The sequence below is a fragment of the Amblyomma mixtum genome, chromosome 3 (genome assembly GCF_055824585.1).
Source record: "Amblyomma mixtum isolate Tamu chromosome 3, ASM5582458v1, whole genome shotgun sequence".
Classification (NCBI taxonomy): Eukaryota; Metazoa; Arthropoda; class Arachnida; order Ixodida; family Ixodidae; genus Amblyomma; species Amblyomma mixtum.
In genome coordinates this window covers 414,460,545-414,485,679 of record NC_143014.1, presented here as the reverse complement: position 1 = coordinate 414,485,679, position 25,135 = coordinate 414,460,545, and the positions used below count along the sequence as shown (strand labels likewise).

The window sequence follows — 25,135 nt, the reverse complement described above, 5'->3', positions numbered from 1 at the left end:
CTGGTTTTTATTGGAAACCTACTACCCCTGCTACATGGACGTTACGAATGAATTCCAACCGAATATCATTCGACTTGAATGCCGAGCTTACGCTGCTACACGAATTTTTCAACGGCTTTCGGTTCAGATGTCAGTCGGGTCGACGGAGCACCGCGGAGACATTCCAGATTTTCTAATGTCTTCCAAACGTGAACACAGACCTCATACACCAATATCCGTCGCCGTCGCTTCACCCCGCCCGCAGCCGTGCCGCGCAGCTGCTTGTAACTGTTCATTCCGAAATCAGCTGCTCGTTTTTTAAACTGCTTGTTTAGCGAATAGCTAGTGTTCACGCTAAATGACTGCTTGGAACTAACAGTACACCACTTAGCATTTACCGCTTGAGAGCGATATTTCCCGAGCAGTGCGCCAATGAGAATGACTGCACTCCAGTACTTTTGTTTACATGGTTGTGTACAGTCAGCTAGTGCTCGCTTGCGTGACATAAAATGCAGTCTGCACTTTACTTGAACTGAATAATCTCTTCTCTTTTGTTTCGATTGTACTCGTGATTGTTTACGCAGAGCGACAAATATGTAGGAAACGTCGACACGATCGCTCGCCTGGTAAACGCTTTATAGCTGGTTTGCTGACTTTGCGAATAACAGATGCTTCTTTCTAATTGTCCCTTCTTTCTCCGATGTGACCAGTACATGATTTTAAATCACTCTACCCAGAAGTATGCTATCTAGAACTCGCCAAAACTACACTCGTTGACCATTTGCATTCGCTAAAACTCGTGCATTCGCTCTCCACAATCGCCGAAAAGTACACACGAACCCTGCGAACCCTAAGCCTACTCGTCGCAGAACGGGGTCGTCATCGGTTAAAATTTCAACATTTGATAAGTGTTTATCGCTGCTGCTCGAGTGTTGAAGTGTGCGCATGTTAAAGGTAGCAGATAGTTTCGTTTATTTTTATTGTGGATAAGGTAGAGACAAGCAAAGGTATATTCACGGCATCGTCTCATCAGCGTGAAGTTTTCGCGCAGCCGCCTATCTGGGGAGGACAAAAAGGGTGACCAACCGCCGGCCTTATTTATGGGTGTCGTTGGCCTGAAAAACATGCCACACTACAATGATATGTGACTTTTAGTCGTGCTGGTGTCATTGTCGGTCTAGTGTGACCGCTGCAACCACCAACGTCGCCGCCGTGTAGTTGTACACACTCAAAACGAGCTAACAGTCACTACTGGAACTCGATGGCAGCAGTGCCAGGTGAGTGAATGCTGAAGCTTTCGAATGTGCTTGGAAATTGTCGTATAGCACCGCGAGAGTCCGCCGAGTCCGAATTGAAACTTGGTTTTGAGGAAAGGAAATGACGCAGTAATCGTCTTGCATAACTCGGTCGACACCTGAACCAAGCCGTAAGAAAGAGATAAAAAGCGAGTGAAAGCATTCGAACTTTCGACTGCCATTCGACTCACAGGTCATTTGAACGTAAACATGTAGCATGGGTACAACCATTCAACCACATGCAGTTCTTTAAAAGGGACATTAAAATTTCAGTACACATGGGCGCCTTCGCATTTTGCTTCCGTCAAAATGTTGCCGTTGAGGCCGGGATCGAACTATAGCGAACTCGTTTTCAGCAGCCGAACGCATAACTACTGCCACTGTGACACAGGTCAGTAAGATACGAGTAAGCTTTAGGCATTGCTTGCCTTGCCTAACCCTTTCGCATCACCATCCCTCGAAACTTTCCACAGAACCACTAGTAAATGATGTGTTGAGGCAGATAATGAATGCGAAAATAAGAAAACTCACTTTCCTCTTGATGTCGGGAGCCGCACTCGAGCCATTCTGCACTGCGACGTAGTAGGCTATGGCTTGCACTCTCGATTAGCTTTGCCTTCCGAGTCTTGCCTTCCGAATAGTGACCCACAGGACGAATGCACTCTAGATGGACATATGGAGATGGAAATATCAATATGGAATATGGAAAGATGTAAATTCTCAAATATAAATTCATTCAAATGATTTTCAACCATGCAACATATATATTGTATACACACTTGAAATTCCGAATATTAGTTCACCCCACACCAAAGTTGTATCTTTAAAAAATGTAGTGAAAATGGAGGGCCACATCCAGCTGCAATTCATTAATATACCAGTCAAAAGATTACCGTATTATGCACAAAAGTGGTGATTACCATGAATATTCAAAGGATGCTGTATCAGGGCATTTATGCAGCCAACAAAAAACTTTTACTCACATATTTTGCGCTCCGAACACACCTACCCAAAATTAAGTACACCATTAAATGTTTTCGCGTTACACTAGACATAAATTTTGACTCTAAGCCACACACTGGAAACTTAAGCCCTAAGCTGGCACTAGCAGGCTATGGTTTCAAAGCTGAAGGCATTTTCATCTTCCTGTATTAAAAATCATTTGCTTCTCTCTCTTTCATTGTCATATCGCATACCATTGCAAACCATGGCTTTGCACATCTAAAACCAATTTGGACCCAATTTGGACCCAAAATTAGTGGTATGAAAAATGCCCTCTTCAGGCCTATTGCAATCGAACAGTGATTTATTTTTCAGGGTAAAAATACTTTTCTTCACGTAATCCTCTTAACTGATTGTCTCCATTTCAAACTATACGGAAATTTGTAATAATCACTCATTATGATTAGGCGTGCATGTGATTTCTACCCTGTGGGGACGCTTTCGTCCCCTGCGTTCGCTTTCCCTCAACGCGCTAGTTCCCTGTGGTTAGCTCCTCCGCAAAGCACTCCTCTTGGTTCGGTGACTTTCCACTAACAGGGGAGGGCGCTTGCGTCGCAGCGACACCAGCGCCACGGACGGCGTTTTGCTGCGCGCTCGCGGGGAGCTACGGGGCTCTTCTCTCTGGGATCGGGAAGCGAGCAGACGTTTCCCTCGCAGCTTCGCTCTTCGTCAACGGGCGCCTCTTGGTCGGAACTTACTCCCGCCGAGCCCGTCCCGCTCGACCTCAGAGTTTATCCCTTTGCCCTACCATGGGCGGACGTTCGCTCGTAGCCGTGCTGGTGAGTCGGACATCCTAGATTCCTCAGTGTATTTTGTTGCTAGCTGGCGTTATTGTTGTTATAGCAATAAATGCCTTGTTTGTGTCAGCCAGTGTGTCGTTCCTTTGTTCCCTCAGAGCAAGGCCTGCCGTGGTCGGCTTGCGCTCAGTAGCGTACGCGACCACGGGGTGGGGTCCGCGCGGTTTTGAACTGTGTCAGCCGCGCTTAAACGGGGAATACGTATTTATCTCCCCCATTTAAACCCCACAACCCATAACACTAAATATGACACAAAAAAAAGGTCAATTTACCAGTTAACGGAAACACGTATGGCCAATCACTCTTACAGTACCATGGTTCAAAATAAGGAAAACCTTGCTGATAGAAGTCTGCTTTCAACATGTTCTCCATAAAGAGCTTCCATCTTTCAAAGGTTAGTTAAATAAGTTGAGGTGCCTACATGGAGCCAATGCTTTGTAATCAAATTATATCATTCCTGCATTGACATAAGTTTTCTATCATTCCAACTGATTACACCATTGTTCAATCCTGTTTTGGATGCTCCTGCAATTACGCATGCATACCTTATGTGCCAACGCATGCTTTCACTATTGACCCAACAGTTGTTTGGTGGTGTTTTCTGTGCAGTTTCATGTGAAATAAATTGAATGAGCATTCCAAGTGCTTCTATAAATAAACTTGTGACCTCACCAAGAACTCTTCCAGTGTCGTCGGCCGGAACACGACGAAACACCCACGTGAAGGAAGCACTGTAGATAGAAATATGGAGATGGAAATATCAATATGGAATATGGAAAGATGTAAGTTCTCAAATATAAATTCATTCAAATGATATTCAACCATGCAACAGATATATTGTATACGCACTTGAAATTCTGAATATTAGTTCACCCCACACCAAAGTTCTGTCATTAAAAAATGTAGTGAAAATGGAGGCCACATCCAGCTGCAATCGATTATGATATCTGTCAAAATATTATATTATGCACTAAAGTGGTGCTCACCTAGAATATTCACTAAAGGATCCAGTACAAGGGCATTTATGCAGCACATAAAAAACTTTTACTCACATATTTTGAGCTCCGAACACACCTACCTAAAATTAAGTACACCATTAAATGTTTTTGCGTCACACTAGACGGCAATTTTGACTCCAAGTCACACGCTGATAACTTAAGCCCCTAAGCAGGCACTAGCAGGCTATGGTCTCAAAGCTGAAGGCGTTTTCATCTTCCTGTATTAAAATTGATTTGCTTCTCTCTCTTTCATTCTCATATCGCATACCATTGCAAACCATGGCTTTCCACATTTCAAACCTATTTGGACCCAACTCTTCGACTGGAAAAATTAGCGCTGTGAATAATGCCCTTTTCACGTCTATTGCATTCGAACAGTGATTTATTCTTCAGGGTGCAAATACTTCTCTTCACTTAATCCTCTTAACTGATTGTCTCCATTTCAAATGATAAGGCAATAATATGTAATAATCACTCATTATGGTTAAGAATGCTTGTGATTCCTACCCATAACATTAAAAATGACACTAAAAAAATGTTAACTTACCAGTTAATGGAAACACGTATGGCCAATCACTGTTTCAGTATCACGGTTCAAAATAAGGAAAACCTTGCCGATAGAAGCCAGCTTTCAACATGGTGTTCTCCATAAAAAGGTTCCATCTTTCAAAGGTCAGTTAAATAAGTTGAGGTGCCTACATGGAGCCAATGCTTTGTAATCAAATTATATCATTCCTGCATTGACGTAAGTTTTCTATCATTCCAACTAATTACACCATTGTTCAATCCGGTGTTAGAACCTACTGGACTTATGCATGCATACCGTATGTGCCAACGCATGCTTTCGCTATTGACCCAACAGTTGCTTGCTGGTGTTTCCTGGGCAGTCACAGTTGGCACACAGTTTCCTGTGTGTCAAATGTGAGTTATTCTCTTTTTAAGACTCTCTAGATTGCATAGAAATAGATACCAAAGGAAAACTCAGAATACACTACATCACAAACACCTGCCCATGTGCAACGACATAAACACCGCATGAAGAAACAAAATGACCCCGTCCTGCGAGTGTTGCGCCATGGTATTGTTACAGCGTCTAATGCACATCTTTAATTAAAGCAGCCGATTACCTCGCGCACTTCTTATACTAACCCAAGTGTTTTTGAGCTCACTAATTACATGAAACACTGCAGGAACCAACAAAAAAAAATTCCCATGTAATTTCTCAGTATGTAAAAATGGAGAGGGAAGCTAAACTTTGTCTATCAGGAGGAACTTTTTCCTGTGCTCTGTGAAATTAAGAGAGCCAAGCAAGCATTTTGAGAAAAGAATATATGAATTTTTTCCTATTCCAATGCGACAAAAAAAAAGGCATTGAAATACTCAAGTAGAAAAATTCTTATAGCAGTTAGTTTTTGTTTGCTGGTTCTAAAATCTCTGCAACGATCTGGCATACGAACTGCAAAGGAATGCTGCTCTGCATCCAAAGCTAGACTAAAACCACAAGGCTTGAATACGAACCTTACACTCAGAAATTAGAGCTCGACACCCAGTGCGGTAACTCCCTTCTTTCTTTCTATGCGTCCAAAACAACTTGATCAACTCACTCTGACAGGCCTTGTGCATCCTCCATGTATGCATGTGCCTGACCTTTGTCTGTACATGACGCAGGTATTCTGCACGAGACCTGCAAAAATTAACACACACGACAAAGAATCCTCTTGAAGCAGCACATATATCCCATGGCTGGAGATCTACCCTGCAACACACACACATCGAAAGCCTCTCATAATGATGCCAAAATAGGGTGTGAATTTAGGCGTGCAAATTCTTTATGCTTGCAGGCTGGGTAATTCAGTGTATGTGAGGCATATTATTAAAACGAGCTTCAAGTTCTGGAATGTCAGACGTTAGAATTTTATAAAATTAATCATAACCTCTCATTGCCAAAACCATCATTTGACACTTTCACTAGCATGTATTCAATGCTTTCACTAGCACATACATCAGGATGATGTAAGGTGCATTTCTGATCTTCGTTCTGTGACCGATGTCCAAAGTCTATGTCATCCCCACTAGGAGCTCCCTGTGCCAGAAGCACGTCTTCCGCTCTACCCAGGTGCCAGCAGGTTACTCTTCCCGGTCCTGACATTGCGCTCAGTTAAAGGTCGATTAACGCAGCAACAGTGGAGATGGAATGCAGAGGGAGGTACAAATCGTCGATTGAAAGTCGTTTTATGCCACAGCAAGTAAAGGAAAGCCCAGTACAAATTCTCTTGAAGGAGCAGAAAACTGTAAGCTCCTTAGTGATGCTGCTGAGTGTGATAGTATTTTGTGGAGACTATGAACAGCGAATAAAGTGGAATGACTTTCGCCAACATCTGGAATAGTGCGTCTTTTAATTAGTTTTTTTTATTATTGGCCAAACAAAAACAGCTCAGAGTACCAAAGCAACTTAACCACCAGCACTGAAAATGCCGGCAAGAAAATTAGCATAAGAGAGGTCTTATTTTATTAGTTGGGAATTCTTACAAAGATAAATTTAGGTGAGCACTATTTGTCGTAATTACTCGCAAGTAAAGCTGTAGAGCAGAAAAGTCTTCTTGAGCTCTCTTTCCCTACGAATTCATGAAAATTCTGACTAGATTGAACAGAAGCCGTCTTTTTCTGTAAGTGGAATCTACGACTCCGGTGACCTTATCTAAATACATGGGAACCGCAAAACAATGTTGCTAAACCACTGAATAGGCGTACGGATGGTGACAAGTTCAGTAGTAAAGGTGAACTTGAGCCATAGCCACGACTTGCACATTGTCAGTTATCCAGGAACTTCAAAAGAAGCTGTGCTTTCCATGCTGACAAAGACTCTGCGTCTCGCAACCTTGCGCAGTCCAGTCTTCTACCTGTGCCCCTGTCAATCATAAATTTGTTCAATTTGGGCGCAGGCCCGTTGGGCACTTTGATGCATTGGGAGCACGAACAGTACATGCAGCGTCAGCCGTCGCGATGAAGGCCGGTTGCCACAGGCTCCAGCAGATGGGCAAATGGCGGCGACGATGCTATTGAGAATAGTCGAGAAACGGACCATGGCTATCCTGAACTCGCACTAACATTCAGCCGCTCGGAAATCACAGCTTCCAAAATATTACAACAAACTGCAAAAAAGCTACAAGAGTACGAGTAGGCAGAACCAGTTTTTTGAACATTGAGCTTAAAGGTAAAGCAATCCAGGTAAGTATTTGGGATTGACTCCAAAGTGACTGCCAGAAGCCAACCTAAAAGCATTTCACAGAAGGTTGCCGAAATATACAAAAATTTTAAATATACAAAAATACAAAAAAGTTGTTAACTTATGCCACAGCAAGTCAAGGAGAGCCCAGTACCAATTCTCTTGAAGGAGCAGAAACCTGTAAGCAACTTAGTGATGCTGCTGAGTGTGATAGTATTTTGTGCAGACTATACACAGTGAATAAAGTGGAATGACTTTCGTCAACATCTGGAATAGTGCCTCTTTTAATTAATTTTTTTTTGTTATTGGCCAAACAAAAACAGCTCAGAGTGCAAAAGGAAAAATCGCGTTGCCTGACTCTTCTGCAGAGTCCTCCTTTACCTCCCTTAGGGGTATGCATAAAAAATGGCAAAAGGTCATTCCGGCTAGCAGGATTCACTGCAGTGAAAGAATACAGGCGTGGCAGGGCATGGCATCCTAGTGCCCAGCGACAGTGGGATCATGCAATTTACACGGAGAGGGTGGCTGTAGCTGGCCCAGAGTGCAGCTAATTAGAGACTGATAAGAAAGGTCCCTGTCCCGTAGCAGACAAAACCTGGCTGTCAATGATGACCATCATCATCATGCGTCTCTACATCTCTCCAGAGAGCATCCGAGCATGTTATTTACAAAAACCAAGGCTCAGCTTGCACCTCAACTGGCTGCTTGCTACAGGGGACCCATCACTGTGCGTGCACGTCATCACTCACGCTTTTGTCTCCACGGCCAGCAACAAGACTGCACTGAATGAGGTGGCGCGCAGTATCGTGTCGAGGCTACATGTGCATACAGAATGCCGGAGCACCTTGATCAGTGCACTAATGAAAAGCTCTCCCTCCCCACCCTTCCTTCTAAACTAATGAAACTATTCTGCTTTTCCGACTATGGTTCCACAAGTGGAAAGGAGAAATCCTTGCGATGACAGGGAGGAGATTGGAAGCCGAGTGGATTAAAGTGGCAGAGATGAGGAGAATATGAATCAGAATTTGAGCTCCTACAGTGACTGACTTACACCGAACGAGCAGATGTGAGAGTGATAACAGCTTGACTCCCATTGTAACACAGCTATTCGCAACAAACGAGGCAGTGATTATTTAACTAAGCAAGGCTAAATATTAGCTCTTGGTTTTCAAATCGCCAGCTCAAAGACAGGTGCATGAAAGTGTTAATAGATCCGGCCCATGTTTCTTCTGCAGCAGCTGATGTTTTTGTGTTCCCATTGCCAGCTCAAAGACGGGTGCATGAAAGTGTTAATAGATCCGGCCCATGTTTCTTCTGCAGCAGCTGATGTTTTTGTGTTCCCATTTTAGTTAATCAGTTCACGTTTCATTTCACATCGATGGCACAGGTTTCAACTGCACAAGTGGCACACAAGTCCCAGGGAGCGTGCAAAGCATGCATGGAAAGCCTCCACTTCGATGCGTCCTACTACATGGAGGATTGCAAATGTACCCGACACAGGCTGTCCCAGATCTAAAAACCCTGGTACTGGCACCCCTGGGAATGCCAGGCAGATGCTCAGGTTGCACTGGACATTTAGGTGCAATGGGCATGTTAGGAGAGGCATGGTCACAGTAAACATGGCCGGCTGGAAAAAGAAGAAACTCTACTTAATTGGAGAGACACGGGGAGGCCTTTGCCCAGTAGTGAGCCTAGTCAGAATGATGATGATGCTAAACTCAATTTGTTTTTGTTGTCTGCCATACATCAAAATTAAGAAAAATGCCTTACCCAATCCTCCTGCTCTCTCCAAGGGCAGAGTGCCGGTTGTCGATCTCCGCATGGTAAGAGCACCTAAACATGTAAACAAACACATAAACAGGGCAGAGTCAGTGAGCACAGCATCAAATAAACATTGTCTGCAACATTTCAGTCATGTCAGGACGAAACTAAAGCTATTCTGTGAACACCCTTAATACAAATCCAAGTAGTTGACACAGGGTTAAAAACATTAAGCTACCATCTCTGGTTGGAGGGCCTCCTTTGAAGGCCAATTGCTACTCCGTACTCTATATGCTTCCTACTATATTCCGAGTGCAGACTGTATGTTAAGCTCTACAGGAGTAGATGATTATTACAGATCAAGTTTTTGCAAGCTTGTACACCTGTTGTCCTCCAGCAACATTGCTGATGAGTAGTTAGTACATGCACCATTGCTTGCACTGAGGCAGGTTTCGAGTTTGGTGCAGAAAAATAGTGGCTAAACATTGCATGTTTTCAATTAGTGACGTGTTAAAATAACATCACCTTAGCTGAAATCAAGAATGAGGCGACATCAGGCATAAATACTGTGCGGTGCTTCAAAAAGCCTGGTAGTGCACAAGACACTGCACCCTTTGGCTGACCAGAGGGGGCCAGTAAATTTCTTTGAGCATGGTCAACACACGTGACAAGCTGCAGTAGAATCTTGCGAATAATCAGCAGCTGCTCAGCACTGTATCTTTCAACGGTCACTACAGAGTTTCAGAATTTGCAAAGACCGAAAGGACCACTTTATGCTGCAACCTAATTACTAATTCCACCTTGGAAACAGCTTCTTTAGGCAACTCTACCACAAGCATTCTACTTCAGTCTCTAAGATTTCAAAGTTTAAGATCTGAGTGCACCTCTCTTATTATTTGATGCAAAACCAAAGTGGTAGTGAACTGGGCAACCAAAGGTGGCGCCTACTGAACTTGAACAAGGAGAAGCAGAGAGATACTGTAATGCAAATGCAACGGCGGCTCTGCTTACTGGCTGCTCCGGAGACGCTACATGGCTGCAGATGTACTGGAGGTCCATTTACCACTGAATTAATGTCCCACGGTATACCCGTGGGACATTAATTCAGTGGTGGAACCACAATCTGCGCAGAAGAATAGCTAGGCTAAACAAGGAGATCGAGGACCACGCGGCTAAACTTGCACAGCAAAACTGGGAGGAAATATGCAGCCGCATGGATCGCAATATGGGAGTCTCTAATACTTAGAACTTGCTCCATCATCTACTTGACCCTACAGGTAGCAAGACCACTCACAGGCAGAACCTGCAAAGGCTTGTACGTGCCTATGCAGGCATACCAGAGGACTGCTTCCTTGAACCTGAAGACAATATATTGGCAATGCTCCAAGCCAAAGCTTCCCAGATTATGGCGGTCCGGAAAACACGCAGCTCAACTCCCCCATTACTATAGGTGAGGTTAGGACGAACACTGCGAGGTTAAGCTGCAAATCCACCTCTGGCCCAGATGCGGTTACCAACAAGATCCCCCATAACCTGGATGAAGAGTCTCTACCCTCCCTAACTGAGTACATGCAGAAATGCTGGTCGAAGGGCTCAATCCAACAAACATGGAAAGCGGCAAAGATCATTCTCACTCCAAAACCAGGCAAGGTCCTCAACCTTGAGAATCTCTGGCCAGTTTTGCTCATGTCTTGTGTGTAAGCTCATGCTGCACGTAGTTCAGACCTGCCTCAACCGGTTTAAGGAGAACAAGCTGTACCCCCACACCATGACTGCATTCCGACCAAAACTTTCTACGAAGGATATAATGCTTCAGCTAAGAGATCAGATTATTGAGCCTAAACCATGGGACATGAGAACAATTCTCAGACTCAACCTGGAGAAGGCCTTTGATAGAGTCACACATAATGCAATCGTGGAGAACTTTCACGAACTCGAGCTGGGAGCACACACCTTCAACTATATCCGTGACTTTCTCTCGGGGAGAAAGGTCTATTTTCCAGTAGTAGGTTTCCACACAAATGACTTCTTCCTCGGCAACAAGGGCACCCCGCAGTGAGCGGTCCTCTCACGCTTTCTCTTCAACGGTGCAAAGCTGAAACTTCCACACCAATTAGCGCAGATTCCGAAAGTCCACTATAGCCTCCACAATATCACCTTGTGGACCATTGAGGGCAGTGATGCCCAAATCGAGGAGAGGCCCCAGCGTGCAACCGATATTGTGGGGAACAATGTGGACCCCAGGGGACTGCGGACCTCTCCAACCAAATCTGAACTTCTCGTATTCTGCAAAACCAGATTAGATTCCTTGCGCAACCCCCACCGGCCATAGAACTCACTATTCGCAGAGTCCACGTTCCTCAAGTACCCACCAGTGTTTGTGTCGTCCTTGTGTTGTCCCATGTCTTTTCAAAGGCGCAGTTATGTGTGACCATGTTAACTACCAACTAGCTCATTTGAAACCCTCTGAATACCCAAAATTAATATTTTGGGTCTAATGCTGTGGGAACGCGGCTTCAATGGCAACACAATCCAAAAACTTCAGGTAACCTCGCAGCAAATTATGAGACTCATTTGCCGCATTAGTAACCACCCTTTGGGCATGAGGGAAAGCAATACTCTCCGTTTAGTACAAGCCTTTGTGATCAGCCGCATAGCCTACACATGCCCTTGCGTATATCTCAAGTCAACTGAAGAAGAGAAAGTGGAAGCCATAATCAGAAAATGCGTCAAACAAGCAGTTCGGCTGCCCATCCACACAGCGACTGTAAGGACTCAATCTTCATATAGCCCTAAGTGAGATTATTGAAGGGGTCACCATCTCACAATACCAACGGCTATCGGCCACACCAACTGGAAGACGCAGTCTGTCCACACTAGGTACAACATACAAACAAGAAAAGGTGCACCAACCTTCCCAAACATGCACGACAGCTTATGGTCATCCCACCGATACCTCAGAACATGTACCCAAATTTCAAAGTCATGCAGAGAGATCCAAGCCTTCGGGCAAAAGTTTTCTTAATGATACCTCTGTAGTATATGTAGATGCAGTAGATACCCCAGGTGGCAAGATGGTAGCTGTGGTCAACACAGAATATGGCACACTAATAAACGGGGCACTGTACACACTCAGCCCACACATGTTGGAGAAGAAACAGCCACTGCTCTAGCCATTACGGGAACCTCGACAGAAACCATTGTCAGCGACTCAAAATTGGCGATACGTAACTACATGCTGGGAAGAATCTCCCCATAAGCAGCACAGATTCTGCAAAATTCTCGGCCCACACGGCACTTTCGCCTAATCTGGACGCCTGCTCTTGCCTCCTTTGGTGGTAGTGAGGCGGCTCATAAGCTAGCTTGAGGACTGTCCCACCATGTTTTCTCAGAGAAATCCTCCAGCACTACAGGCTTGCAAGACTCAGATTCCGCCAGCAGAAAAACACTATCCAAATGACAGGTCAAAGCCTGGCGTAAACTTAAAGCTAACACCTATCCAAATCCGCAACTGTGTAGATTATATTCGGAGGGACTCTCTCTGACAAATGCAAAAATTGTGATAGTGAAGCCAATCTAAATCATATGACCTGGAACTGCCGACAGTATCTACCCGCGAGTCATTTCATTACCGACTCTGATCACTGGGAGGCTCTTATGTACAGCTCCGACCCAGGGATACAGATCAAGCTCCTCCAGCTGGCTGAAGACGCTGCCTGCTGCCCAAGGCATAGCGGCTGTCATTTATGCGAGGGGCGGCTTTGGGTTGCTATTTTGTATCGGCTGTAATAATGTTTCACCACCACCACCACCACTACCCCAGTTGGTCAGAGGCAAATTAGCGCTACCTTCCTACACATTGCTTCGAAAATACCCTTCACGTATGCACCAAAACACTGGTGCTAAAAGCGCACCTGAAAGTTGTATACAAGCTGCAGAGCAGTTGTTAGCACTGCACACAATTCTTGTCAACGACGGCTCTGAAGGTAAAAAAATGACGGCTGCCCCAGTGACGCCACCTGTTGAGCAGAGTGCAAACTGTAAACTGTGTAAGCTCCCTGAGTTGCGCATAGGTCTGTCATATTCCTCTCCCAAGCATCCATGTTATAAGGAAAAGCAGCAACTTTTGCATGCAGGAGGCAGACTGGTGCAGCGGGAGTGCAGCATAATTCCCTTATTTTTAGCTACCGAAGTTGCTTTATTCTAGGCAGAATGCTGTTTAGCTAGATGACACAGCTTGTCAGTAATGCGTCGGCTGCACTAAGGCCTGTCTCAATGAGCTACAAAATAAATACTTGCCATGTGGATGGGTGGCAACAGCTGTTGTAAATGGCATAAATCACATGCGTCGCCTTTTTTGCGATTACCAAACATGTGCCATAACACTGCGTATTTTTATCACATGCGTAGTCTTTTTTACGATTCGCAAACACATGTCATAACACTGCATATTTGTTAAAAAGAAAAAAAACTTTGGTTCCAAAAAGCATGTGCCCTCGCACAAAATGAAATCTCGTGGGTAATAAGAGGTAGTGTTAAGCAGGTATTTCATTGTGTGCTGTTGTTTTCATTTATATGCTGAAACTGCAAATTTGTTTATTCTATTGATTCACACACTCAGCACGGTTTCAGTCCTCTGCAGGATGCATGGCAGCGGTGCGTCTAGGTTGCTCCATGGAACCATGCAGATGGCATGCATGTAGTTGTAGCTATTTAAGAAAAAAAAAAGAGGAGTCTTATTCGCACAGCCAAACTTCAGGTTCTGTTCCCCAACCTCCAGGGAGAGCGCAGCATGTATGCAGGTCCAGCAGACCATCAGCTTGGATTTTTAAGCGCTTGACATAATAGCAGAGTCAAGTCTGAATGGATCTTTCAATACATGTCTAAGTTGAAAAAGAATGCCAATTCACTAATTCAACCGGGAAGTTTCCATACGTTGACAACTGAGTACATGACCATCCTCTGCCTTTAAAACGTGTACGGGAAATACATATATCTAGGAAGCGCTTGTCTTCACGCCGTTCGGCTTAAGAGTGGTAAGCACAGAAATAAAGGTCTTAGGCTGTTGCTGCCCATCTTATCCGATTCGAATGCCTCCCAGAGAAATTTGCACTCTAGTGTTTAATAAAACGTCACCTGCATCCTTCTGAAAGAAGGAAACAAATGATTTGATAGACACTCACCTCCGAAGTTCAGGACAGATAAGCCGACATGAAAAACTGAGGGGTTCTCAGTTGCAGGGGAGCTGAAAAGGAAGAAACAGAGGTGCAAGTTTTAAATTCTTTTAGAAGTTTCAAATACAAGCCATTTCAATATTTATCGTATTTGGCGGGTCTTATAGAAAGAATTAAAGCACTCGGAATAAAAAAAAATTTGAAAGAAAAGGCATCTTCAACAAAATAATACCCCTGTCAGAATAGCAGAGTTAATGTCACTCGAACCGAATGGCATTCCGTCCGTCGAATGTCACTCGGTCCCTCTCGGTGCTACACGGCAAAAAATAATGTAATTCGAAAATGATGTCAGCAACAATCAGTGAAAAAAAAAATACCGCAATTGAAAGACATCAGCGCATATGAAGACGTTTGAAATTGTTGTGTAGTGTTTCAAGAGCGGGTAAGAACATTTCTGTGCAATATTATAAGCTTAAAATAACATTTCAGGCCAATTTGCAGCACTGCATCCATCACAAGCCAAGCCAAGTACAAAGTCAACCACACATTCGATAAATGTAAACAAATGAAAGTGCTGACAACGTGGAAATGACTTCCAAAAGGTGAACTACTCTACTACATCTTCAAGTACTTCTGAGCTAAATAAGCAGGTAACACCAACCAGCAAGAAACACACCAACCAAAATGATTGACGGTTGCGGGAAATCCCTGCTTCACTCTCGCCACTGCCGATGGCTGCTGCTGAGACCAAGACCGAGAGGAATAGCTATCCACAGCAGCCTCTGATGTGAACAGTTTGCACCTAAACTAACATTTTTTAGCAGAACTAAATAAATACAATTTATAACTTTGGCAGTGCACTCAATTTTTTCGCATCGCTTGTTTCTGCTGCGTATCTGGTGTCCAGAGTAGGCATTCGGATCGAGATCAAATGCGAATGAGTTCCATAAACTCATTTGATGCCGAATGTTAATCTAATGACATTAAATCTTCCCATGTAACAGCCAATTAATGACATTGTGAGCTAATGTCATTCGATGAGAATGACATTAAATTTGCTAGTCTGACAGGGGTATAAGTCAGGCGATTTCGCTCAGCTACTGTGCTGCTGAAGAGTCAATAAAAATCAGTTACTCCAGAGAAAAGGGCACCTTTTGAGACTACAAAGATCTCTTGTAGCAAAATTCCATGATAATTCCTTAGACTCAGAGCTGAAAATGGCCCTAAACAAGGGTCTATGTGGACTCAAGCCGAAAAAATGCAATTTCTTTCGGGTGGTGGTGTTAAAAATTACATGTGTCAGTGACAGATAACCTTCCAAAGCTTCAACAACTGAAAGGACTGACCTATCCTTGACCTTTTTAGATGTTTTCATTGTTAGTACCGGCAGAGAGACCTCAAATAATCGTTGCTCAACTTCATCTTCACGTCTAAGATCGCTTGTACCTACTCACACCGACGGGCTTTGCGCCTCTTCCGGCCTTCCCTGCACGTGACGAGGTTGGTGTGGGCGACGGCTGCAACAATTTTTAGAGCACAGGACCATTAAATCTGCGGCACAAGAGCTAGTGACAAACACAAACACACAAACGTTCACACAAACTGAGACAAAGGAAAGCCCACTATCAATACACCACATATGACTGCCGAAGGCTGTCTAGTTGAAGTGTCACAGGCCACGCAAACGATCTTTGAAAATCCCACCTTTCGCATGGCACATTTCACTAAATAAAAACACTCGCAGAATCTCGCAATGAGTCCAAAAAGCCTACCTATGTTCAAAGTTGGTCAGTACAACCAAGAAATGACAGACAAGAGAAGAAAAGAGTGCTTTTGTACCTTAATACTTTAAACCCAATCTTCAGATGATTTGGAAAGATATTGAGCAATGGCAAGATCAGATTTATAAAAGTCTGCGTGGTATTTGAACACGACTCAAAACTATGAAGTTCTCAAGTATAAATTTATCCAAATGATTTTCAACCATGCAACACATATATTGGATACACACTTGAAATTCCGAATATTAGTTCACCTCACAGCAAAGTTCTGTCATTAAAAAATGTAGTGAAAATGGAGGGCCACATCCAGCTGCATGATATCTGTAGAAAGATTATCATATTATGCACAAAAGTGGTGCTTATATACCTTGAAAATTCATTAAAAAATGCTGTATCAGAGCATGTATGTAGCCAAAAAAACTGTTACTCACATATTTTGAGCTCCAGACAAAGCTACCCACAATTAAGTACACCATTAATGGTTTTGGTGTACTTGGCGCACAAAACATTGTGACGAATATATATCGCAAAACAGCGTTTCATTGTCAGAACAAACAAAAACGCAAGATTTAAAATAAAGAGAATCTACATCAGAAGGCGACTGTCGTTTGCAGATTCGCCAGGTAAATACAGGTAAATATATTTTGGCCGACATTCGCGGCATTTGATCGCTACCGAGCCCGAGACTGATGCATCGCATGTACCCCGAGACCTACCCGACCGATACGTGTAGAGTCTGCCAGAGGGAGCCGGCAGATCACACGCACATCTTGTGGGACTGCATCAGAAATCCAAACGAAGCAAGATCAGGAACAATCCCGCCGCGGCTGGAGGCAGCAGCGAAGAGCAACGACCATGACCAACAGCTATGGGCCGTCCAGCAGGTCCTCGGGGCGCTCGAAAGGCAGGGACCCAGCGAGCCGGCAACGGCGAGCGGAGACCCGCGCCGAGTAACGGCAGCCTCGTAGACGACGTAGGCCCTCGTCGGGGCGCGCGAGCGCCCAACTGCAGGCACAAATAAAGTTTACTCCAATCCAATCCAATCTTGATCGGAATTTTTGTCCACGCGTCTCTAGCATGCAGCACACAAAAGCAGACACCAGCGAAAGGCGCGGCAGAAGGGCCTTGTAATCAGGAGCTCTCCACCGATTAGTCTTGCTGCCCGTGAAGCACAAAACAGAACAGTGGTTACGGCTCTCGGCTGCTGACCCGAAAGACGTGGGTTTGATCCCGGCCGCGGCGGTCAGATTTCGATGGAGGCGAAATTCTAGAGGTGCGTGTACTACGCGATATCAGTGCACGTTAAAGAACCCCAGGTGGTTGAAATTAACGGAGCTCTTCACTAGGCGTCTCTAATAGCCCGAGTCGCTTTGGGATGTTAAACTGCCATAAACCAAACCAGAACGGCCCAGACACGTGGCATATTGGTAGAGAGCGGAATGGCTTCTGCACCTAACGCACTTTAAAAACCGCAATAAAAGGGCTGCCACTGCGCAGAAAGTCGTTCTACACGCAATGTACTGCTAACAGACGGTCAACACACAAGGCAAACAAAACAGTATCGTGTAGACTTACCGTGAATGCCCGATTAAGTCGGATACCCTTCGAAATGCAAACCTCAACCGCCGCCCCCACACACCATGTGGAAGATGTGGAAGCGTGTACAAGGTAACATGGTTGCCTGTTCCATAAATGGTATTCCGCCGTCTTGTCATGAAACACCAAATAAAAACCTATTTGCCGAGCTTATCGTTAATATTCCCCCATTTTGCGTCTACAGTGTGTGCTGATGCAAGCAAACACTCAAAAGTGAGTTTTCAAAACCGCATTTTTTCTACGAATGCAGAACCGAAACTCTTCTATTTTACCTGCACTAACGTTTCCCTGCTCGAAAACATGGGCGCGAAGTTTGAATGGTTCGCCGGCGTCAAAGCCAAATTCTCACCAAATTACTCCGAATTGATATGGGTCCCAGCCTATTCCGGGAATTTGGGGAACGAGTTGGCCCACAATAAAGCCCAAGATTTCGTCGACCGGGCAGGGGATGAGTCTGGGTCGCTTAATTTCACAAAGGACTCTATGATCACATATCGCGATCTCACCAATCATTTTAAACTAGAGAGGAGAATTTTCCCCCCTCTGCACAAAAGCCTGACGAAAGAACAAGAGGTTACGTGGCGTCGTCTACAGACGAGATCGATACGCACTCCATCTTCCCGGGTACAGATCATTTTTTCTTAATCGTACTACGAAGCGGGGCGGAGGCGTAGCAATGTTGATCAAAGAAAACTATTCCTGTGACATTTTATCTGATCACTGCTTAAGTAACGATGACATAGAAATGCTGGCAGTTAGGTGTGGCGGTCAAGCTTTTTGCGTTGTTTATCGTCCCCCACATGGCAATATAGCCAAGTTTTTTGGCAGCTTCGAACACGAGTTATCTTTTCTTACTGAAAACTTCTTGGCGTGCATCGGGGGCGATTTCAACATAGATATGAGCACAAGCAGTTCAGTGCAAGAGCGCATGTTAGTCACCATACAAACAGCTGGCTTCCAAAATGAAATCCGCGGACCTACACGTGTTACCTCACATTCTTCTTCTTTGGATTTACTAATCACCAATCGCGAGGATGCGTCATTTGCCGGTCGTATCGCTACAGACATTAGCGACCATCTTCCTATCTTCGTCCGTCTTCAAAAAGAACCTTCCGCAAAGACAGCCTTGAAAGTCCGTCGACAGCTACTTTCCCAAAGCCGCCTTGACCATTCACTTGTGAACTGGAATCCTGTTTTCCAGCACACAACACCCGATGAATCATACAGTGAGCTCCTTCGGCTCTTTCTCCCAATTTATAATGAGTGTTTCCCTATCGTTGAGATAAAACCTTCAAGAAAAGCACGAAAGCCATGGATGACTGCTCGCTTGGTACGACTGGTAAAAAAGAAACAGAAGCTCTTCGCGACTTTCATAAAAAGTAGAGCCCCCGATGTGTTAGCCACTTATAAGTCGCTAAGGAATCGCTTAAATAGCGAAATTAAATCATCCAGGACTGCCTACTATTGTTTAATGCACATCTCTCAGACAGCCCGAAAGAAAAGTGGAGACGCCTAAATATTCTGCTAAATCGAAATAACCAACATCAGGACCTCGCGAGCCTAGTTATGCATGGCAAGGAAATCGCTGGGCCGTCCCTTGCAAATGCCTTCAACCAATATTTCACTGAAGTTGGAAGCAGTCAGTACAATCCAGGTATGTCTCGATTTTGGGCAACAGGCTAAACAAATCGATGTTTCTTGAACCAACCGACGAAGCTGAGGTTTACTCGGTGTGCAAAAGTTTAAAGAACACGACAAGTCTTGACCCAAGTAATATTCAATGTTTACCTGTAAAATACGTACTACCTTTGATCGTGCCATGCCTTACACATATTTACAATACCGCGCTTCGCACAGGACGTTTTCCCGCTGCCATGCAGGTGGCCAAAGTTGTGGTTATTTATAAAAAAGGCGATAGAAACGTTCTAGGAAATTACAGGCCAATATCTGTACTACCTTTTTTCTCCAAGGGGCTAGAGCGAATAATGCATCGACGTTACAATTTCCTACAGAAGCACTGCGTAATAGCCAACTGTCAGTATGGATTTACAAAGCATAGATCAACTGAGCATGCTCTGCTTGATCAAAAAGAATACATATTAAATAACTTCGAAGCTCAACACCTCACCTTAGGCGTCTTTGTAGACTTTAGCAAAGCATTCGATACACTGAATCACGAAACTCTGTTTAATAAACTCGACCACTAAGGTATACGTGGCCACGCCCTCAGTCTCATTCAATCGTATTTCAGTGCTCGTCGCCAGTATGTTGCTTTAAATCACAGCTCTTCGGACTTGTTAGCAATCACAAACGGCGTGCCCCAGGGCAGCCTTCTGGGGCCGCTCCTATTCAACATATATATTAATGACATATGCAACATCAGTAATTTAGTTAAATACATCATATATGCTGACGACACCAGTCTATTTTTGTCCTCACGTGACATCAAAGAACTAGCACCGCAAATACAGTTTTGTCATCATTATCTGAGTGGTCATCTTTGAACTCATTAAAAATAAACAAACTAAAAACTAAAGCTTTATTGTTCCATCCGAAGGGGCAGCATATAGGCAGTGTGCCACCACTCTATTTCGACAACGCCCCCATTGAGTACGTGGAAACCTTCACATTACTCGGAGTAGTATTTACTGCTACTATGTCGTGGGACGCCCATGTAAGCAAAGTGTGCCTATCCCTTTCCAGATATATTGGGATAATTTAGCGGAATAAACATATTTTACCCGCAAAAACTAAGCTGAATCTGTACTATGCGTTCTTTTATTCTTATGTATCGTATTGCTTCCTTGTATGGGGACAAACCACAGCATCTAACATCCAGAAGCTTCTAGTACTGCAAAAAAGAATACTTCGCGTAATTGCTAATGTACCGTATGATGCTCCGACACGTCCTATCTACCAGCAATACAGAATGATACCCGTAACAAGAATGTTCGATTACAGGTTTGCATCCTTCTATAAAAAAAATAATAGCCGAAGACGACACATTTTTTTCTAGCATTGTGACACACCACATCGGACATGACACGACAGCGTATCATCTATTCATTACCACGATGCAGAACAAACTATGGCTTTTCCACACTAAAATACATTCTTCCCAAATACTTGAACACGCCCTTTTACGAAACGTTGCTCAGCATGTCTGTCTCGGCTATTCGAAATGTGTTTGCAAGCTAGGTCCCACAGTATGCGTACCCATGTATAGAATTCTATTGCATTGAACCGTAAATGTTGTGTAAAACCTTTATTCTGTTGTGCGGAAATACTACTTGTTCATGCAAAATAAGAACAGTTTCCTTTCATGCATGTATTTTAAAAAAAAAATTCTTTTATGCACGTATTTAAAAAAAAAATTTCCTTTTATACATATATTTACATGCCTTGACTTTCCGTGTACCTTGCGTTGTTACCAGTGTATGAAGTAACCATCATAGTCGCTACCAAACTGCCTCTTTGTAGGGGTGGCGAGGCTTGTCAAGCGGTCGTAATGACTGCTTTTTTCTTGCCGCCCTCAGTTTTTGTAAAAAAAAAGCTGAAATAAAGTGATTGATTGATTTATTGATTGATTGATTGATTGATTGATTGATTGATTGATTGATTGATTGATTGATTGATTGATTGATTGATTGATTGATTGATCACTCCTCGCGCACATTTATCCAGATTTTTACAACCCAAACTGTAAACACTGTGGCCAACGAGCCACTTACGATCACATCCTGTGGGACTGCAAAATAGAGCCACCTCCGGGTGATCTAGTTACCGCTCCTTCTCCCGAGCGATGGGAGACCGTGCTAGCTAGCTCTGACCCCAGAACGCAAGTTTTGGCAGTGGAGCGGTCTGACAAGTTGTCGATGGCTGCGTAGTCTCGACCACTTAACGCGACCTCTTACCAAGCACTCTCCGGCGAATAAACTGTTTTACAATCAATCAACCGGGTGAATGGGAGAAACAAGTATATTCAGCGTGATGGTGCGTCGCAGCACGCCTCCGCGTGAATGTAAAAAAGCGGAAATACAAAGGTCATGTTCCTCTGTCAGGATATGGTGGGCGGCTAGATGTTTGATTGGCGCCTAAATTATAATTAATCGGGCCAACCTGCCCACCACTGCACTCTCCGTAAATTCGGAGGGGGAGGAGCGACAAATCTCTCCACCCCGCGTGCGGAAGATGAGGTTAGACTGCTGACCGGCGATAGGGGCCACGCCTGATTAGCCGTTGACCGGAGGCATGAGGCGTAGGCAGGTTACTTATCAAACACTTTTATACTTGGGCAAACCAGCACAACAAAAAGTTACAAAACAAGGCCCAACAAAACAGCGGCAATACAGAGACGCGACACGAATAAACACAGAATCGAACACAAACAACTATTAACAATAGGAAGGAAAGCAACAGGGCGAGAACTATACAACAAAGTTACACGATTAAAGCAATGTACAAAAGAATAGGACGAGAACAGCGACAGAACAAAGAAAAGAGTGGAGCGAGTGGTGAGAATCGGTGGCTTAGCTGCGTAGTGGCAAGGTCCGGTCGCAGGGAGCGTCGGGCTGCGGAAGCGCGCGGTGCTGATGGGGGGGTGCGGATACGGGCGAACTTGGGCCACGGGTTACGCGTCTTCCACGCGTCTTTCGGGGCCGCCGTCGCCGCGCTCTACGCGTCAGACACCGCCTAGGCTCGCTTGCCGACCACTGCCCTGGCTGACCCTACACACGTCGGCACGCACCGAAATCTCTAAACCAACTAACTCGGTCGTGATTTTCCCGCCACCGTGTTCATGTGACAAACCACAAAAAAACAAATAAAAGCAAACGAATCCTCTCGGCCCCGTGCACCAACGATTTACAGATGTTGAGAAGGGGGGAGAAGAAACATGAAGAAACTGAAGGGGATGCGAAGGAAAGGTATGGTCCTAACGAGGAGCGATGTTAACTTCCCAAGGTTGGGACGGGTGCTAGGGCATTCACCGGCCGCTTCCCGTCCCCCCCTCGCGAAAGCACTCGCTTCCCGGCGATAATCCTGAGGAGGGGGGCGGCGTAGTCTTGACCCCCCAGCGTCGCGAGGGGTCAACGCCCACGCGGGGGGGAGGCAAAGTCATCGCCGCTGCGTCGCGACATGCCCGCATACTACCGGCGCCGTGGCCAGCCGTGGCCAATTTGGTCGGAGAAGAAAAAAGAAAGATAAGGCATGCGCGCACTTTGTGACATCCTCATGCATCAAAAAACGCTCTTTTCCAGCCTATACTATAGTCAGATACAACTTAAGAAGGCAGCGGCTTTTCTCCATCAAAGAACCCCCTTCCAGCCAATGGCGTCGACCGATTCTCATGGTCCTGCTAGCGTGACAATACAGGGAGTGGAAGATGAAAGGGGATAGTCCTCTCCCTCCATAGTCGGGGATAGACCCCTCTCTCCTTTGTGGGACCGCTCCTGCATTGTCACAATAGCAGGGTCATGAGAATCGGTCCATGCCATTGGCTCGAGAGGGGTTCTTTGGTGGGGAAAAGCCGCTGCCTTCTTAAGTTGTATCCGACTAGGTTTCAAAGGGATGGGCGCATTCCAAATTGGCAAATTGGTTTTTAAGGAAAGGAAATGGCGCAGTATCTGCCTCACATATCTCGGCGGGCCCCTGAACCGCACCATGAGCGAAGGGAGGAAGGTGGGAGTGAAAGAAGAGAGAGACAGCACACGGGCGTTTTCTGCGTTTCACCTCCGTTGAAACGCGGCCGCCACGGTCGGGATCGAAGCCGGGTACTCCGGCTCGGTAGACGAGCGCCTTAAGCACTGAGCCACCGTGGCGGGTATGGGCGCATTCCTGAATTACCGCATCGGTATTCCCGAATGAGGAATGTTGGATCACTCACAAAACGTACCTCTGCCAAGCGCGTTGGACAATCATGACCGGATGATAAAACTGAATCCTTTCTAGACATTCCTTTTATAAGAAAGCTGCTCTTTTACATCACTGAATAGTTTACTACTGCCCTATGAATAGACAAACGGCGGTGAAACTGCGCAGAACTTGGGTATAGTAAAAAGGGAGTAATTACTGACTGACATCCACCCAAGCGCAGCCATACGGCTACTCCACCATATACGGCTCCCCCACAAATCTCTTCCACCTAGGGGATTCTCCTAAACATTTGGCCAGAGCTTGGGTATTGCGGTAACTTTTGTCTCGTAGTGAGTTTGACAACGGCACCTGCCAGGTTCAGCCACGCATGATGCAAACCCGTAATTGTCTACGCCGAAATCGATGAACTGAAAGCCGCCAGCGCCTGGCTGCTGCCGACGGGCGCGGCGACCCGCCATGAAAGGAGTCGCGTCGGGTGCCTCGATGCGCGCCGCCCTCTGCCGCTTCGTGGATAATGGGGACATCCTTTGAGGGGGTCAGTGCAGTGCAAGTGCCGCTAGGGTCCCTACAAATACTAGGAACCCTAGTGCCGCCACGGCGAGGGCACGCGCCATTTTTGTGCCCGCTCCTTATCCCGCCTGCGTCAGTTGCCCATTCGGCGGCCTGTTTCCCATCTATTGCAACTTTTCTTGGCCGCAAGAAAGGGACGACATGTCAGGGTGTTGCGGGCACAAATCATTCCCGAAATGGCTGGAGAATGTTTTCATTTCCGAGAGATCCGAAAAGAAGGCTCCTGTAAACAGTAAAGGTGAAACGTGACAAGTGGCAGCCGGCCAACACTTCACGCCTATGCAATGTAAGTGCCAGGGTGTCGAACCGGATTTGTTTCGGCTTCGGTCAGGGCTCGGGTTCACGCCTTTTGGACTCAGTTCCGGGTTCGGCTCAGGAGCGACATTCCGTTCCGGTTTGAACCGGTTCAAATGGGTTCAAACGGTTCCAGAATATAAAAAATTCACAACGTAGATTGTTTTTATTCAAAGTTATATGGCTGTTTGCTTTTAGTTGTGATATCAGCATATAAAATAAAAAGTGCAAAATTTGCTCAATGCAAGGTTGTTTTGACTTTGCCCACTTTAATTTACTGTCCCGGCAAACAGCTATAAATTTACGCAAAAGCCGCGAAATCAAATGCACTCAGAATTAGTGCAAATGGGCTATGTATACGCTTGAATCTGTCTTATGAGGTACGTAAGGGAAAAAGCTGACAGATTTTGCATCTACTAAAGCCTTCAGCTTCAGTAGTTTCAGATCTTGTCCATGTCACGCGAGGGAATTTCCCTTGCACAGAGTAAACACGCAGACGCCGTGAGGACCAACGCATGTGCCTACTATGAGAGGAAGCTGTCCTGTATGGGCAGGCATACAAAGCCAAGACATCTTTAGTTACCCCAAAACCGACTTGCCATTCACTCTGTATTTGGTGTACTCTTTTCAAATTCAAATTCAAAATTCAAATTCAAATTTATTTTAGCATCAACAATGATGTTACAGAACTCGTGATGCAACGGGGTGCTAGCAAAAAGCCTGTAACGGCTTGACAAAGGCTAGCACCCCGTTCACAAAGCAATACAGCAGGGGACAAAAAGTGATAG

At 45.1% G+C, this 25,135-nt stretch overlaps 1 protein-coding gene across 1 annotated transcript; it reads right to left on the bottom strand.

Annotated features, from left to right (window-relative positions):
• Positions 1-1,802: 1,802 nt before the first annotated feature.
• Positions 1,803-24,007, bottom strand: LOC149357713 (uncharacterized). Its single transcript, XM_089576654.1, has 10 exons — positions 23,832-24,007; positions 17,589-17,694; positions 16,868-17,018; positions 16,730-16,791; positions 15,679-15,749; positions 14,242-14,303; positions 9,068-9,130; positions 5,676-5,755; positions 3,746-3,804; positions 1,803-1,937 (listed from the first exon to the last, which is right to left on the bottom strand). Coding segments are annotated over exons 1-10 (831 nt in total). The 3' UTR covers positions 1,803-1,936.
• Between the last annotated feature and the right edge of the window lie 1,128 nt (positions 24,008-25,135).

What these genes read in the sequence shown, in the direction of transcription:
- LOC149357713 (XM_089576654.1), bottom strand. Translation starts at nt 24,007, where the DNA reads ATGTCCCCATTATCCACGAAGCGGCAGAGGGCGGCGCGCATCGAGGCA. An exon ending in TGCGTGGCTGAACCTGGCAG is followed by an intron (nt 17,695 to 23,831) that starts GTGCCGTTGTCA and finishes TTTATGGAACAG; the next exon opens with GCAACCATGTTACCTTGTAC. An exon ending in GGAGAGAGCAGGAGGATTGG is followed by an intron (nt 5,756 to 9,067) that starts GTAAGGCATTTT and finishes TAATTTTTGCAG; the next exon opens with GTCTCGTGCAGAATACCTGC.